General features: G+C 41.2%; 1 protein-coding gene across 3 annotated transcripts in view; it reads right to left on the reverse strand.

The window, feature by feature from the left end:
- apaf1 (apoptotic peptidase activating factor 1) overlaps positions 1-16,348 on the reverse strand; it is a 64,248-nt gene that overhangs the window by 33,799 nt on the left and 14,101 nt on the right. For 2 of the 3 annotated variants that reach the window (XM_034673995.1, XM_034673994.1), the window contains 5 exons: positions 13,713-13,832; positions 13,479-13,604; positions 4,102-4,227; positions 629-760; positions 261-386 (listed from right to left, as the gene is read on the reverse strand). In XM_034673995.1, coding sequence (XP_034529886.1) covers positions 261-386; positions 629-760; positions 4,102-4,227; positions 13,479-13,604; positions 13,713-13,832 — 630 coding nt within the window. Of the gene's footprint in view, positions 1-260; positions 387-628; positions 761-4,101; positions 4,228-8,352; positions 8,470-13,478; positions 13,605-13,712; positions 13,833-16,348 lie in introns of all 3 variants that reach the window. The other variant, XM_034673992.1, reaches the window with a different exon arrangement.

The raw sequence follows: 16,348 nt of genomic DNA on the forward strand, positions 1-16,348 counted from the left end.
GCCCGTACAGACTGGACGTGGGTGTGGGAGGACAGAGTGACCCACAGCTAACTCACTAAGCATAGGGCCATCTGCTGCACGCTAATCTCAGAGGTCCCTCGCCTCAGAGAAGCTAGCTGGCCCACATCTCATTCGTGTGCATGTGCGGTAAACAACCAGTTAGATGGAGGTTCGAGGGAAAACATTCATGTGTAAAAGTGCTGCCAGTAACAGAACTGTTTCATCTCATGGGTGTGTGAGTATGTGTGTAAGTGTTGAACCTTAGCAGTCTGGTCAGCAGAGGTGGTAGCGAAGAGGCAGCCGTCTGGCGAGACATGACAGGACAGGATGGCTCCCCGATGAGCCTCGATGTCGCGCAGCTTCTCTCCACTCGTCATGTCCCACATCTTAGAGCGAGGAAGAGAGAGACAAGATATTTTATCTGATATGCTGTTGGTAACTGAATTCTGTGTGATAAGAAGAGGAAAAATAAGACGAGTGTGTGTGTGTGTGTGTGTGTGTGTGTGTGTGTGTGTGTGTGTGTGTGTGTGTGTGTGTGTGTGTGTGTGTGTGTGTGTGCGTGTGTGTGTGTGTGTGTGTGTGTGTGTGTGTGTGTGTGTGTGTGTGTGTGTGTGTGTGTGTGAGTTACCTTGGCAGTGCCATCGTAGGACCAGGACAGCAGTCTGGTGTCAGCAGGTGAGTTTGAGAGCAGGGAGAAGCACCGGACTTGTTCCTTGTGACCCTGCAGTACTTTACACTCCCCTGACTGCCACCTCCACACCTACAGGGGGCGACACACAAACCATGAGGAATAATTAATAATCAGAAACTAACCCTAACCCTAACCCTAATCCGAACCCTAACCCTAGCCCTAGGATCAGGGTGAGAATGGTTTTGTAAAAGAATAAATTTGTAAAGTTAAGGTAAAACATACGGCTACTAAAGATCCTAAATTAAGAGCCGTTCGGGAGTCGAAAGAGCCGGCTCTTCTTTGGGAGCCAAGTTAAAAGAGCCGGCTCTCTGTAAAGAGCCGAACTTCCCATCACTAAATCACATGCTTACTACCATTTGCACTCTTAGTTGCCCTTATAACTATTTGTATTGTAAAAGGTATCAATGTAAATCCTTCAGACCTGTACCATAGTGATAAACAGATAACACTTCAATTTGAATCCAGTAAATCCCACTTGTATACTTTAAAACAGAGGGTCATTTCATTCCTTGTTGACTCAACATGACAGCATTTATACTTTTCAAGTAATTGATCTTAAACGCTTTCAGAAAATTAACAGTAACAAGACTCACATATCCCTTCAGACACCAAATGGTATCATAACAATGGTGTATATGCTGTTTTCAATGACAGCACGGTTTTATAATTTATTAGAAATGTATTCAAATTATTTCACGGACCCCCTGCTATGGTTCGCGGACCCCCAGGGGTCCCAGGACCCCACTTTGAGAACCACTGAGCTAGAGTACGGTAATTGAGCTCTCAGCCTGCAGAGAAAGTTGTGAGGCACAGACCCCCAAGCTCTCTGCCCGACTCCACTGGTCCCACTATAACTTAAATGGTTAATGTACCATAAAACAGAAACAATATACCCCTGTTTTCTGTGAATGCATGATTATGAAGTGAAGGAGAAAAGATGAGAAAAAAGTTGTGCAGTGTCGCTGTCTTTTCCAGCACAGCGTGCACTCAACTTTCAATGAATGGGGATGTGTTTTGTTAATAGGGTCAGGTCGCACGCAGCCATGTTGGAATAATTTTCCAGGACTATATGTGATTTTCCAGGACATTTGACTTTTTCTCCATTTTTCCAGGTGTTTTCCAGTACTGGAAAACTGGTCAACTGTTTTCCAGGTTTTCCAGGTTTTCCAGGACGCGTGGGAACCCTGCTTCTTGAATCCCTCATTTTTTAAAGTGCTAAACAGGAAGCAGGTATTTTCTGTAAGATGAGATTTTTGTGAAGTTTTAGTTTGTAGATTCTTATTTTTCTCCAGTTGAGATAATTTGCATAGTCTGATTTATTTATCCACATCCTGAAAGTGTATTTAATGAAGTGTATTAAGTTACCAGTTAATACCGAGTCAGCACAGTGTCAGACTAACAACTTTGCTTTGAGCTGGTAGGTTTGGAGTTTTCTTCAGTGTCGCTGTCGCTCGTTTCAGCTGTGTTTACATTCTGCTCCAAACTTCTTTAAGCCATAGACTGTATAAAATATGGATGTAGTATCCGTGACGTCACCCATCTGTTCCTGAGCGCTGCTTTGAAGCCAATCGACAGCGGCAGCCATATTGGAAATGCGGAACTCAACCAGTCAGAGTGTGACGTAAAGAGGCGGAGTTTGAGCCTCCTAGCCAACAGCTATGTGTTCCCGTCTGGGAGTCAAGTCAGTCATGTCCTTATTTGGGCAAAAACTCATAATCTTAATATCTTCTGAACCGACGCGTTATAAAAAAATTCAGCCCCCGTACAGTGTGTGCTGATAGAGAGATTAGCTCCGTAGAGCCAAGCCTTTTTTTGAACCAGGCTGTAAACATGTTTATTAATGCTGCAAAGATTGTCTTCTTTGAATTGGTGTCTATGTGGTTCCTGGTTGTTTCTGCAGCAAGCCTCAAGCGGATTCTCAATGAACTGCAGTTTATAACACTTCCACATGGGCTTCATAGTTTGAGACCGGAGGTTGCCGCTTGCTTTAAGCCCACCTACCTCTCACCCTGCGACATGATTGGCTGTTCAATGTCGTTGTCCTCTTCTGTCTAATGTTTGGTGGCAACTAGCATTTAAGACACATAAGTGCCCCCTGTCCCTTTCCAGTTGTTGGGGGAGTAATTACAGGTTTAAATATATCAAATGTTTATCCAACATTTTTTTATATTGAGAAAAATTATATCATGGTAATTATCGCCCAGCCCTACTTAAGTAGAGGACAACATCATTAAAGATACATGGTTTCATTGTCTCCACAGGGGGGTGCCAAGATTAACCAAATATCTTAAAAGTCAAAAGTTCCTCGTATTAGCTTTGCGATGAAACAGGTTCTTTAGAGATAAGAATTTTAAAATACCTAAAAAACGTTCCATGAAAGAACAGAGGAAACTTGGGATTGGAATAACATCCTTATATTTGGGCATGGGATTGGGGCTGCACATATTGTCACACAGAGGCTGCAGTGCATCACATCATGATCTCTTGATCACATCCCATGGTGATCACATCATTAATGTATGTTTGATATGAGCCAAATGCCTTAGGGGGTTTTAATACTGGAAATGTACCCGTTTGTCTACAGAGTGCTTGTTCTCTAATGTTGTGTATGAAGGTAAATGACCAGCAGCAGGAGTTCAACTGAGCTCAAGGAAACGGGAGATTTCCTTGCGAGCACATGTCAAACAGCATGAATCTGAATAGCTTCTGAGTAAGCAGCAGACGGCTTGGGAATAGTGATGGCACAGGCAGCAGCCGCATGCATACGGAACAAGGTGCCGCGTTACAGGAGAGAGGAGGAAGTGCTGCAGTGGACGGGTCTGTCGGCATGAGGAGGAAACGGAGGAGGAGGAGGAGGAGGAGGAGGAGGAGGAGGAGGAGATGAGAGCGCAGGGTGGGGAGTCGAAATGAGCAACAGAGCATGAACAGAGGGGGGTTGACAGACCGTAACAATGGGGAATATACACACATACATACTCACACACAAACACAGATAGCAGTACACACACTCAACATAAGACCTGGAGGTAGATAAAGTAATATCTCAGGGAGAGAGGAGGAGAGAGGATGAAAGAGGGGGATGAAGAATGGAGGGGAGAAGAGGTTGACAGAGAAGCTGGTAGAGTGTAACAGGTAGGGAAAGGTGAATGCACCCAATTCAGCAGAGCAGGCAGTTTTACTCGAGGTGAGGAACGGGGATGGGGAGGAGGAATAATCGATGGCAGGGAATAAAAAAGGTTGGGGGAGGAGGTGAAAGAGCATGCTATGAATTAGGCTAGAAGAGATGGAGTGGATATGGGAGACGGTGATGAATGAGAGCAAAACAAAGAAAAAGACAAAAGCAGAACAAGAGAAAAAATCGCTAAAAGAGAAAATGGGCAACTAAGGGGAGAAGTGGAGTTTAGTCTTACCCTTATCGTGGTGTCCTCTGAGGATGTGATGAGTGTTTGGCCGTCCTGGCTGAACTTGCAGTGCAGAACAGTCTTGGTGTGTCCCAGCAGGGTGGCCAGGAGCTTCCCAGAGGGCACCTCTAACACCTGGGAGGAAGAAACTGAAATTAGTCATCAGAGACAACGAGAATATTTACACGCCAACAGCTCTCCAAGCCTTTAGATAAGAACACAGACTGTACAAAAAGATGGGTAACATTTCAGCTCCTAAAAGTGAAGACAAAATATTTCAAACTCTCAGTTACTGATTGGCTGCAGTACAGATCATGAAACCTGTCTACTCCATGTTGTAGGTTGAGCCAACCTGATGGATATTTGCTGCTTTATTGGTAAGTGAAATGTGTGTTATGGTTGGCAGAAGGGGGTGGGGCATCGATATCAAAGCTCGATCATAGAGTGTATAAAATATGGACGCAGTATCCGTGACGTCACCCATCTGTTTCTGAACGCTGTTTTGTGGTGAATCGTCAACAACAGCACTATTGCTGCTGTCGAGCGATTGTGACGTAAAGAGGCGGGCTTTGAGCCTCCTCGCCAACAGCTATAGTGTTCCCGCCTGTCAATCCAGTCAGCTGTGCCTCTCATTGGAAGACTCGTAATCTTAATATCTTCGAAATTGCCGCGTTAGAAAGAATTCACCCCCCCTACAATATGAGCTGATGGATAAATTAGCTATCCAGACTACACTCGTCTTTTGTCCGAGGCTGTAAACATGTTTATTTCTGCTGTAAAGATCGGCTTTTTTGAATTGGTGTGTATGTGGTTTCTGGTACTTCCGGAGCCAGCCTCAAGCGGATCCTAAATGAACTGCAGTTTTTAGCACTTCCGCATTGGACTCATATTTTTAGACCAGAGGTTGCCGCTTGGGCTCGATCCATACTGAGCTTGGACTCTTGGTCCAAATACACAAGCATTCAAGGGTTCAAGGTTTTTTATTGTCACACCAACACAAGCTGTCGCATGATATGGAAAAAAAATTCAAAAACCACAACCTTCAACCTTGTGCCAGCATTGAAGAGAAATTCAGGGTGTAACCCTAACCCCTTGTGTGTGCATGCACCAACCATGTATGCAGCCTGTCTCAGTCGCTCCTGTTCATTCATTCTTCTTTTGGATTATTTTGCTGCCCTTTTTCATCATACTTAATTTGTTTAAGTTGTGACCTCTTCTATCTTGTCGTTGGTGGGACTTGTGCACTACTTTTCCCGGTGGAATCGCCAACTTTAACTTTTAAGCCGGCCGGCTCATCATCCAAACCGCTGGATATTCCTGCAGAACTCTGGAGATTTAGGATGCAGAGGGGCTGCAAAGGAGGCAAAAAGCTATGAGGGAAGTGAGCTGGAATAAGAAGAAGAGGGCTTATGGAGGGGAGATACAAGCTGTGTCTCCCCTCCCTCATCATGGGAAACCTGAGATCTCTGGCAAAAAGATGGACGAGCTAACAGGACTAGCCAGGAGTCAGACGGAGATTTCAGGGTTGAGTATTGGTCGGGATATTTAGGTCTTGAGCGAAGAGTTGCACCAACTTACTAAGTGATAGAAAGATAGACTTAAGTTTCAATCCAGAGAGTGACACTGCTACTGTGTATGGTATAGGTAAACTTGTGTGTTAAATAAAGATAGTAGCTGGCCGAGCAAAGATGTAAATTCAGCGCAATGGAAGATCTGCTGTACCAAGAAGTCACTCAAAGTTCACACCCGGCGTCTAGAATATCTATGCAATCCTCAAATGATAGCTCTGTTTGCCAAGATATACTCTGGGAGGAAAAGTGTCCCAGAAAGTTTAATAAGAAATCCTGACAAGAAGTCACATTTTGAGGGAGTAATTGAGAGGGAGAGGTGAAGTGCTGCTGCTGGCTAGATGGTGATAAGCACTTCAAAAAGAAAGTAAAGTGGGGCCTCTGAGCACTACCGTTCAGTCCGGTCAAGGCTGCCGCGGGCTGCTGGGGGTCTGACAGCCCTGGAGACGTTACTGCGGGAGTCGGGAGAACAAAACAGCTTTGATGCTTGAAAGATCCATCTTGAAGGAGAAAAAAAAGTGTCACCATGAATTTTCACTTGGGATTGCTGCTTCTGCATAAAGATGGGGATATTTTACAGAGTATTCAAAGCTGGCTTTTCAGAGTGCATAAAAGATTTTCTAAAGCCCCGAAAGGTCAACTGGATCATTGAAAATATCATGACCAAGAGAGTTCCCAAACTCAGCTTTTGATGGATTTAAGGAAAGTGTTTAGTCATACTAGTGACGTGATTTAAAGAGTGGACGGTTGACCAAGATGAAAACTTGATAATTGAACTGTTTAATGAATTGCTTTTAGATTTAGGGGTGCAATGATTTGATGATGTAGTCGTTGGTGACGTCATCACACATGTTTTCATGCTGTGCAAGGATCAAGCTGCAACCTCCTGTCTCAAACTATGAAGCCCAGGAAGTGTTATAAACTAAACAGGTTTACAGCCTGGTTCAAAAACAGCTTGGCCCTGCGTTGCTAATTTCTCTATCGGCACACTGTACGGCGGGTGAATTTTTTTCTAATGCAACGATTTAGAAGATATTAAGATAACAAGTTTTTTCCCAAATAAGGACATGACTGACTTGACTCCCGGTGGGGAACACATAGCTGTTGGCTAGGAGGCTCAAACTCTGCCTCTGTACCTCACACTCTGCCTGGTCGAGTTCCACATTTCCAATATGGCTGCTGACGACGAGTGGCTTCAATACAGCGTTCAGGAACAGATGGGTGACGTCACTGATACTACGTCCATATTTTATACAGTCTATGGCATGAATATAAGATAATTTTTTGGGAGTTTAATTGCTATGGAGTGAGACATCTTGAATCCTTACTATCTTTGCTCAGAGTAGTATGCTACACAGCGACCAGGGAGTAACAGGTAAACAAAACAGAGCAAAATAAATGTCTGAGGAGTGAGACATCTTGCATCCTCCCTATCTTTGCTGAGTGTAGTACGTACAAAACAGTGACTGGGAAACAACAGGCTAATAAACACATAGCACATCCCAGTCTTTTTCTTTTTGAATATGTGATATATTATAATCATACAATTTAATTGTCTTTCTTTCGTATTTTTTCACTTTTCCGTTACTCATCTACTTTTGTATTTTTCCCAACGCACAGTAGGCAACTTAATTTTATTTCCTTTTTTTCTATGTCATTCTCTTTATTTAAGGCATTATGATAACCGAATTCCAGCAGTCATTCGTCCATTAACTCCAGAATTTGATACTTAAGCACAGTGACATGAATATCCGGCAGTAGACAGAGATTTGAAGGAACGAGGGAGGGGGTTACTGTTTTCTATATCTTTCACTCTTTCCAAGAGCTCACTGTACTGTATTACTCTGTATAAAGAAAAAACTAAGAAAAATATTGTTGAGTAATAAACACATAGCAACATCTTAAAATTCTAAAGTCTGGGAGCATTTGACTCGATGCTGACTGCAAGATCTGTAAACTGGAACTTGCTTCTCATTGGAGCACGCCGATAACGTGCAAGCATTTGTGGAAAACACTGTGACATTCATATTAAGGGTCCAAAGTTAGAGTCACACTGTGGAGTTTTACATTTTCAGTCCCTCACCTTAAAACACTTTCAAACTTACCACACAGTTGATTAGTCAGCGTCATAAAAAAGCCATCCATCACTCAACTTGATGTCAGAACAGAAACTACAGCACAGAAAAGCTTTTTCCACTGAAGGAATAAAATGATTAAACACAGAACTGCATTATCTTTCGTCAAGCATAACACCTGCACTTTTTAAAGGACAAAAGAAAGGCCCACGACGCCTGGGATTTACCAGCTACTAAAATATTTACGTCCCAAAAGAGAGGGTTGAAGTGTCTGTGCAGAACAAGCCTCAGGGCACGCCAACCATGTTTGTCAAGCTGCACGTTACTGACAGAGATGCTGAAGATTCAAAGCCTGGGAGAGAGCACTTTGTAGAGCTTAACGCATCCTGCTCAAGGATTTCTGGGATGGTGCAGTCAGGTAAGTGCCTCGGGTGTTTGGTAAACAAAATAAGCAAATATAAAAGCAGGCTAATGTAAATGGGGGCGACAGGGAGCACACACTGAAGTTCTGCAGGATGTGTGTGACTGAACGTGCAGCATCAAATGTGTGTTTTCTGGTGATTCTTGGTGGATCTGAGACACACATACAAGCAGACATTACTCTCTCCTCACAATACCTTCACGCTGCCTGTGCAAAGCCCTACAGCCACCATCAGACCCCTGAAAGAGGTCAACAGTCGCCGGATCCTGATGCTGACCCTCCTCAGCACCTCACTAGCTGTCAGCCCTGCAGCCTGCCACAACACACACACACATATGCACACAAACACACACTCACAAATGCCCATACAGTGCTTTCTTGTCCTGCAGAGACTTACAGAATTAAAAAGCTGGTTTGATTCATTAGTATACATTATTTTTTCTTCACTTGAGTGGTTGTAAATAACTTCATATGAGGGGAACAAGACATCAATGCTTTCCAGTCCACTGCAGTGGTCACTAGTATCACTGAGATTCAAAGAAAACACTGGGACTCCCTCTGGTGTTCATTTCAGGAACAACAACAGCAGAAATGGTGACATCGCAATCTTTTGGAGGCAACAGATTATTCAAACAGTATCAGAATAATGAGGTTAATTTTGCAAAAGAAAATATTCAACAATAAAGAGAGACAGCAAGGACTAAAAAAAAGAGGCATTGGTTAAAAGGACTTATCAGTTGAACAACTAGTTCTTATATTATTGTATCAACACAGTCAAATCAAACAAAATGTATTTTTTTCTTAAAAAATGGCATCAAAATCTTATCACAATAACAAAATCTTATGACAGGGGTTAAAAGTCCCATCTTTCTCCACTCTTACTTCCTCCCGACTCCCCTTTCACTACCCTCTAACTAACCTCGCATTACCCTCTTACCTCCCTTTCAATCGAGTCTTACCAACTCTTAAGGTAACTGGTAAATGGGGTACTTACGTAGAGCTTTTCTCATCTTTTTGACCACTCAAAGCGCTTTTACACTACTTGTCGCATTCACCTATTCACAGGACATTCACTCACTGATGGCAGAGTCTTCTATAGTAAGGGACACACTGCTGAACAACAGAGGGAGCGATTTGGGGTTCAGTGTCTTGCCCAAGGACACTTCGGCATGTGACTGCAGGAGCTGGGATCAAACCGCCAACCTTTCGAATTGATAGACAACTGACTATCCACTGAGCCACAGCCGCCCCCCTTATCTCACCTCCCTCCAAGTCCCCTCTAACCCCCACACCTTACTGTCCTCATATTCCTTCAAACTCCCCTCTTAGTTCAAACCCTGTAACTTTCCAAAACCTCCCCTTTACTTGCAAACCTGTCTAACTTACCACTCACCCTCACAACCTCCCTCTAGTTTTGTTTGTCTGCTTGTTTCGTGAGCGTGTCTTAAACTTTGTGAAAGAATTGTGGTTTAGATTGCTTTGATTGATTTTCTGTCCATGTAAAACACTTCATGGTACATTTTGTTTGATTTATAATTATATATAAATGAAGCCTGATTCAATTGTTGCTTTGCTTGTAATTCTCATGAGGTAAGGTTATATGTTCAAGTTGCTGTTCAGTTTATGTGGATTTTGGCGCCCCCTGTGGACAAAGATTCACATCTAACCACTTTGCTGTTCTTGTCCTGTACATGCCAAGATATTATTTTCTGACAAAAATCTCATCCTGATTAATTTAAACAGTCGTATGTGCCACTAATTGTGAATACTTTCTATTAAAATTAAATAGAAAGGCTGTTTCTTCAGTGTGCTGTCAATCCTTTGGTCTGACATCTACCCCCTCTCAGTGGCTTTAGGCTTTAAAAATAACTCTACAGAAATTGTCAAGCTTGTTGCTAAAGGTCTTGTTCACTTTTGTTGGTCATAAAGAGGCATCAGCATTAATTTCAATCTTTTTCGCAGCCAGCTGAAAACATGTTATAGTAGCTTTAAAATGTACAAATGCAAAATGAGTTTGATACAAAAAAAAGGCATGGTTATCCAAATCTAAAGATTTCCAAACATAAGTAGCAGATAAATATTTCTCCTGGAAAAATAAAAGGTCAAGCTAGCAGAAAACATGTCTTAAGTTTTTGACAATCTTTAAACAGAGTTGCTCTGTCGCTCCTTGATTCTCAGCACTGCTGGTTGAGAACTTTTGATGCAGTGGTGACATAAAATCACTTCTAATGGTAGAAGAAACTATTCAACTCTGAAGAAACTTCTGAAACAAATGTTTCTACAGCTTTTATGTGCACCAGCTGCAAGTATCTAATATTCTCCTAATCTTTTTTTAAATCCCTGCTTAGTTTAAAAATGACAGCACTTCTTTCTCTCCTTGTGTCCACCAGTCCGCTCTTTTCAGATCTCTTGAGCCAGGAGAAGAGCTGCAATTAAACCATCCATGTTGCAGGACCCTTTATTGAATCAGAGGTGCTCTCTGCTGAAGGGTGCTAGCCTGGTTCAGTATCAGGGGACTGCAGGCATGTGTGTGTTAATATAGAACAAGAGCTGTCACAGCTTCCTCTCTTGGTCCAAATCAATACTGACATAGACCGGATTCTTTGCCGACAAACAATAATGTACCACCACAACAAAGAGCAACGGAAGGTGAACAGACAGCAGGGGGGACGGACAGAACTACAAAGGATACACAAAATCAAAAAAAGGAATTCAAAAGAAGACAGGATGTGACAGAGATGGTAATATATGAAAATGTCAGGCGGGAGTGAAGAGCTCTGAGAATACAAATCATGTTAGAGGAGAGGCAGAGCAGAGAGGAGTGAAGGCAGGCAGAGATGAAAGAGGAGTTCAGAGCTGACCTGATGTACAGCTGACAGGACGGATAAAAAAAAAGGGCGACACTGCTCGTGTCAGAACTTATGACTCAACATGTTCTGAAAAACACGCACGTCAAAACACGACAAAGACATCTTCAAACACAAAAATACACATTGAGGACAGAGCTACAGAGTAACTTACACTATAAGAGGTAGTGACAAAAGCAGCAATGCAAAGCTCTGAGAAGGGGAGCTGCATGAAGACAGATATGTTAACATAAATATTCCTGCAGAAGTCCCGTCCACTCTGTCTAACATTGCATTCAATGGAAATGTTCAGTTTAATGTTAATTATAGTAAATACGGGCGTTGGTGGCCAAGTGGTCTAAGCGTCCCATGTACAGAGGCTATAGCCAGTTTGATTCCCGGCCGGTCGATCATTTACTGTATGTCTTCCCCCACTCTCTACTCCCCACATTTCCTGTCTCTCTTCAGCTGTCCTGTCCAATAAAGATGGAAAAAGCCCAAAAACATATCTTTGAAAAAAAATAATAATATATATATTATAGTAAATAAGCATGCTAGTGTTTCACTTGACGGTATTATCAAGAATTCAGATTTATGTAAATTCATCCCATAAGTACGTTACCCCGGAGTCATTACTAACCATATTTTATCAGCTCTATAAATAAATCATGACATCATCTTTAAATCATTATCTTCTCTCTACTTGTTTATGGCTTGACTTAGTGGCCTGGTAATAAGAGGGATAATGAACAGTGAACGGGTGGTTATGGGAATTATCCAAAGCTTGATCCGTAAGGTCTTACTTGTTTTGACAGAGAATTCAAAACAGCATTGTATGTAGGAGACAAATTGTGTCTTAGTCCACCACCTCTGTTAAGAGAAGGGTGTTTAAGTAAGCTTGAACACCAGTCCAGTTGCCTTACGGATCAAGCTTTGGATTGCCATGACCTGGATGACTGAGAACCTTCACAGACGTTATGGGAATTAGAATCTTCTATGTAGAGGTCCTGCTCACCCTGTCAGGATTCTAACCTGCAAACCACCCATTTAGCAGACATTATCCATTACTACACGTCAGCACTTTGTTTTTTAACATTGAAATAATACAAATTTTGAGGCTAATAAATTTAAACTTACATGAAAAGTGAGTTAATAAAGTAGTCAACCAACAGAAATGTAATCTGCTGCTATTCATGGAACTGAAGTTATTAAAATAATTTTAAAAAACATAGCAGTGTTTCCCCTACCATTATACAGGGGGGGCGCCCCCCCCCCCCCCCAACAGCGGCACCCGCTCCCCTTGGAAGTTCAGTAAATTTTATTTTCTACATATCGCCAGATCACAGCAGAAGTATTCAGGGTTACTTCTCTTATAGATCAGGTCTTAAACTTGTTCTTTTATTAAACAGACTAAATATCCTGATGTTATTGATCTTATTTACATGACAGGATGTCATTATGCTCATCTGCTCTCTGTACTGCATGGCAGCGTTCCGCTCCATGCGCACACAGACACACAAACACGTGCGCTCACATACACACATCACAGCACAACGATACGATAAATGTTCATCAACAACTCGGTTTTTCAAGACGAAAACGAGACTATGACGAGCTGAAGTGCATCACTGATAATACAAACTCAGATGAAAATTTAAGAAGGACCGTCGGACATGAAGAGTTCATATTTTCCCCGCTGTGTGTCTAATCTTAAGAAATTAAAGCTATGCGTTCCTGTGACTGGCTGAGTTATTATTGATTTAATCCAGTTTGGTGAAACATCAGACACATTTAGTAAGTTTGATCAACTCCTTGTCATCAAAGAGGGTCGTGAGCTGACTGTGTCCAGAGGCCCAGAGCGCCTGTTACTGCAGGTGCATTCAGGGACCGTCGTAATAGTGCAATGTGAGAATTAGATATAGTGTTCACATGAAGAATGTTTTCTTTTGACTTTTTTGCAGGCTAGATTATTTAACATAAGATATTACAAAAGCAAAAGTGTTAAAAGAGTGAAATGTTGACGATGTTAGTACTTGGTAGATAGACAGATAGATAGATAGATAGATAGATAGATAGATAGATAGATAGACAGACAGACAGACAGACAGATAGACAGATAGATAGATAGATAGATAGATAGATAGATAGATAGATAGATAGACAGATGGTTGTGGCAAAGTCTGTCTGCACCCCCCCCCCCCCCCCCCCCCCCCCCCCCCCCCAAGGCTGTAAACCTAGGGGAAACACTGCATAGCAACTCACACTCTCTGAACTGTGAGTTGACCTTTTCTTGGTTTTATCTCTTATTCAGAAATATAAAACTAAATATATGGCATTTTTTCTTGATAAAAACTATTGTTGCTTAAATTGATGTTGATATCTCAGTACATTTTGAAATGTTAGTACATTTCTTGCAGTGTTACACAAACACAATAAAACACTCAGCCTGTATTGAATGTCTGATTGAGTTTTCTACCTGTACGGTGCCGTCTTCCTGACCCAGGGCCACAGCAGACGGCTGCCTGCACATACACGTACACCGAATCCTGGAGGACATCTCCTCTGACTGGAACAGCACTGATCCTGTCCTGCCTTCACGAACCTAAAAAAAACAACACACACACACACATATATATTATTATCTGATATAGCCACATGTAGCACACTTGTCTGCCATTATTTATTTCCTCTGTCTCTCCTTGCTGCTCACCTGCAGTCGGTTGCAGTTGTCAGCAGCTGACACGATGATTTCTTCATCGTTGAAGAGAATGTCAGAGTCTCTTTTCAGGCAGACAGCAGAGGAGGTGTGCACCTTTTTAGTCTCCCATAACTACGGGAAACACAAGAGAAAAACCTTCAATGAAAGAGCTGCAGACAAAATGTTGAATGAATAATTTCTCCTTTCTTGTTTTTGTCATCTAAATTATTTTTTTGTAACCCGAGGAGAGAGGAAACATCAGCATTGCCAAATTATTTAAAAAAAATACATTCAGCTTTAACCTGACTTAAAATCATTATGCTGCACAGACAAACTGAGAACAACCTGTCTGTGGTTTTAAATAAGTGATGTTATGCCCTTCAAACTGAGCTCAAGTTGAAATCTGCGGGCAAAAAGCACATGATGTCTGAGTAGCAGAAAGAGGCTCTCTTCCCTCTGGAAAAAGAGTTCAGGTGGAGCCTTTTTAATCAGAGAAGGGTCAGTTAACCCAATTTTATCCCTTAAAAACATTTCATTTATATTAGTTGCTCTGTTAAAAATTAGTTTCAGTAGCTGTTGGGGATGAATGTAACCACGCTGGTGCTTTAAATCTTTTAATTATTCCTCTTTGTCTTTTTAAATCTCTCTGCAACAGGATTTAAAAAGTGCTATGTGAATTCAGTTAAATAAAGCAACCTGCAGTGTTTAAAAGCGTAAAAGAACCTTTCCTATGAAATAATCAAAATCATTTGGATGAAATAAAAAAATCAACAGTGGTGATTTCAGAGCGTTCTCTGCAGCGTTTGATGTCTTTCAGTTACATTCAAATCATGACAAAAATCATGACTGCAGGCTATGAAGTCAACTCAAAAGGCTGAACTGCAGTGAGGTTTCATATAATGACTTTCTTTTCATGCTATTGTTATTACATAGTGCCTTTTTAAGATAGCACTGAGTCATGACAGATCAGTTCACAACTTGTAATTTTATTACCTCACTATAAACAGACTGGTAAAGGAAGTCAAGGCAACAAACTAAAGCGTACAATATCATACAGTATTTATGCATTTTTATGTATTGGGGCCTGTAAAGACAATAATGTTAGAAGGAGCATTTGTGTCGCTTCTTACTACCAGCTGTGAAAGTGAAAGCAGCATGCTCACTACTATGCCCAGAGTGCAGCAGGGAGGGAGACATGCCTGGACAAGTTTAGCAGCCTGTCTGTGACAAACTTTTACAAGCGTATGTTGTACGTGAGATATGGAAGTTAGTAATCCTTCGAGTTTCATGTTTCATTCATCCACCGGGATCCATGCTTATATCTAATTGACAGTATAGTAGTTTATTTAAGTCAGAATACTGCATGTCTTTGATGTTTTATTTTCTTATGTGCCTCTAGTTTCTGTTGACTTTCTGCATTGAACTAATAGATACTAGTTAGGTACAGAATGATTCAATTATATGAGGTAAAGTCCCACTGTTATAGTCGTGCTGTTTAAAGCTAACAGCTAACATACTGTATGCTAAAGAATTATCTGTGTGTTTATAAATGCCAGATATTTTAAAATGTATTTTGTTAAGTTATATTTTAGAACAATATATAATATAATACTACAATTTAAAGAAGTACATCTCTACCTTGTATTCTATTGAAGTTGGATAAAGAGACAAACTCAGTATCTTTTATTTAACACTCACACCTGAACATTGCAAGTTTGTTCTAACCAGACACCCTGAAGAGATTGCTGCCACACTTAGGCTACGTTCACACTGCAAGGCTTAATGCTAAATTCCGATTTTTTACTCAGATCCGATTTATTGTTTGCCTGTTCATAATATCATCTATAATGTGACCTGTATCCGAATCCAGTGTGAACCGTTTGCGGCTCCGAACTGCCCCTTCACGCACACAAGAACAGTAACAATGACGTCACATGCAGCTGTTTCACAAACGTAAACATGGAGGAAGTCAGCATTTTTCGCCTTTGTTACAAAGTTTTTGTGCAGTGGGAGCCGGAGAATGAATGTGCAGGTGTGGAGGAGGTCAAGTATAAAGAAAAAGAGAGACAAATTGTTTGTTTCGGCTTTTTGCGGAGCTGTGGCCGCAAATACGATTGAAAGGTCTATGTGAATGAAATGTCTCTGTGCTTGGCTCTGGAAAAGATAACATATACACTTAAGGACAAACAAGAGTTATTTGACAGTGTCTGGGGCCTATTTATTACTTTTCTTCAAGATAAGGATCTATCACACATATTGAACTAGGCTGGGAAAGAGTTGGGAGTGTCTGTAATATTGGTCGTTTCTGCAGAAACTGTTTTCTGACAGAATATTTGTGATAAACAAATCATCTATGGCAATGTACTCCCTTTGGTTATCTTTAGTTAATACAGACAATAATAATATTGTAACATTTTGTAATTAGGGTTTTTTTTTGTTTGTTTGTTTACTTGTTTGTTTTTATTTTATATATGTGTATATATGTGTATGTATATATCATTTTTACTATTCTTTTCCTTTGAATTTCTTTAATTGTAATTGTGTGTCTCTGGAAATGTTTAAAAAACTCAATAAACATATTGTTTAAAAAAAAGAAAGGTCTATGTGGATGTGGAGTCAGGAGTGGTGGGTCTGCCACGTTAATAGTT

The sequence above is a fragment of the Notolabrus celidotus genome, chromosome 21 (genome assembly GCF_009762535.1).
Source record: "Notolabrus celidotus isolate fNotCel1 chromosome 21, fNotCel1.pri, whole genome shotgun sequence".
NCBI lineage: Eukaryota > Metazoa > Chordata > Actinopteri > Labriformes > Labridae > Notolabrus > Notolabrus celidotus.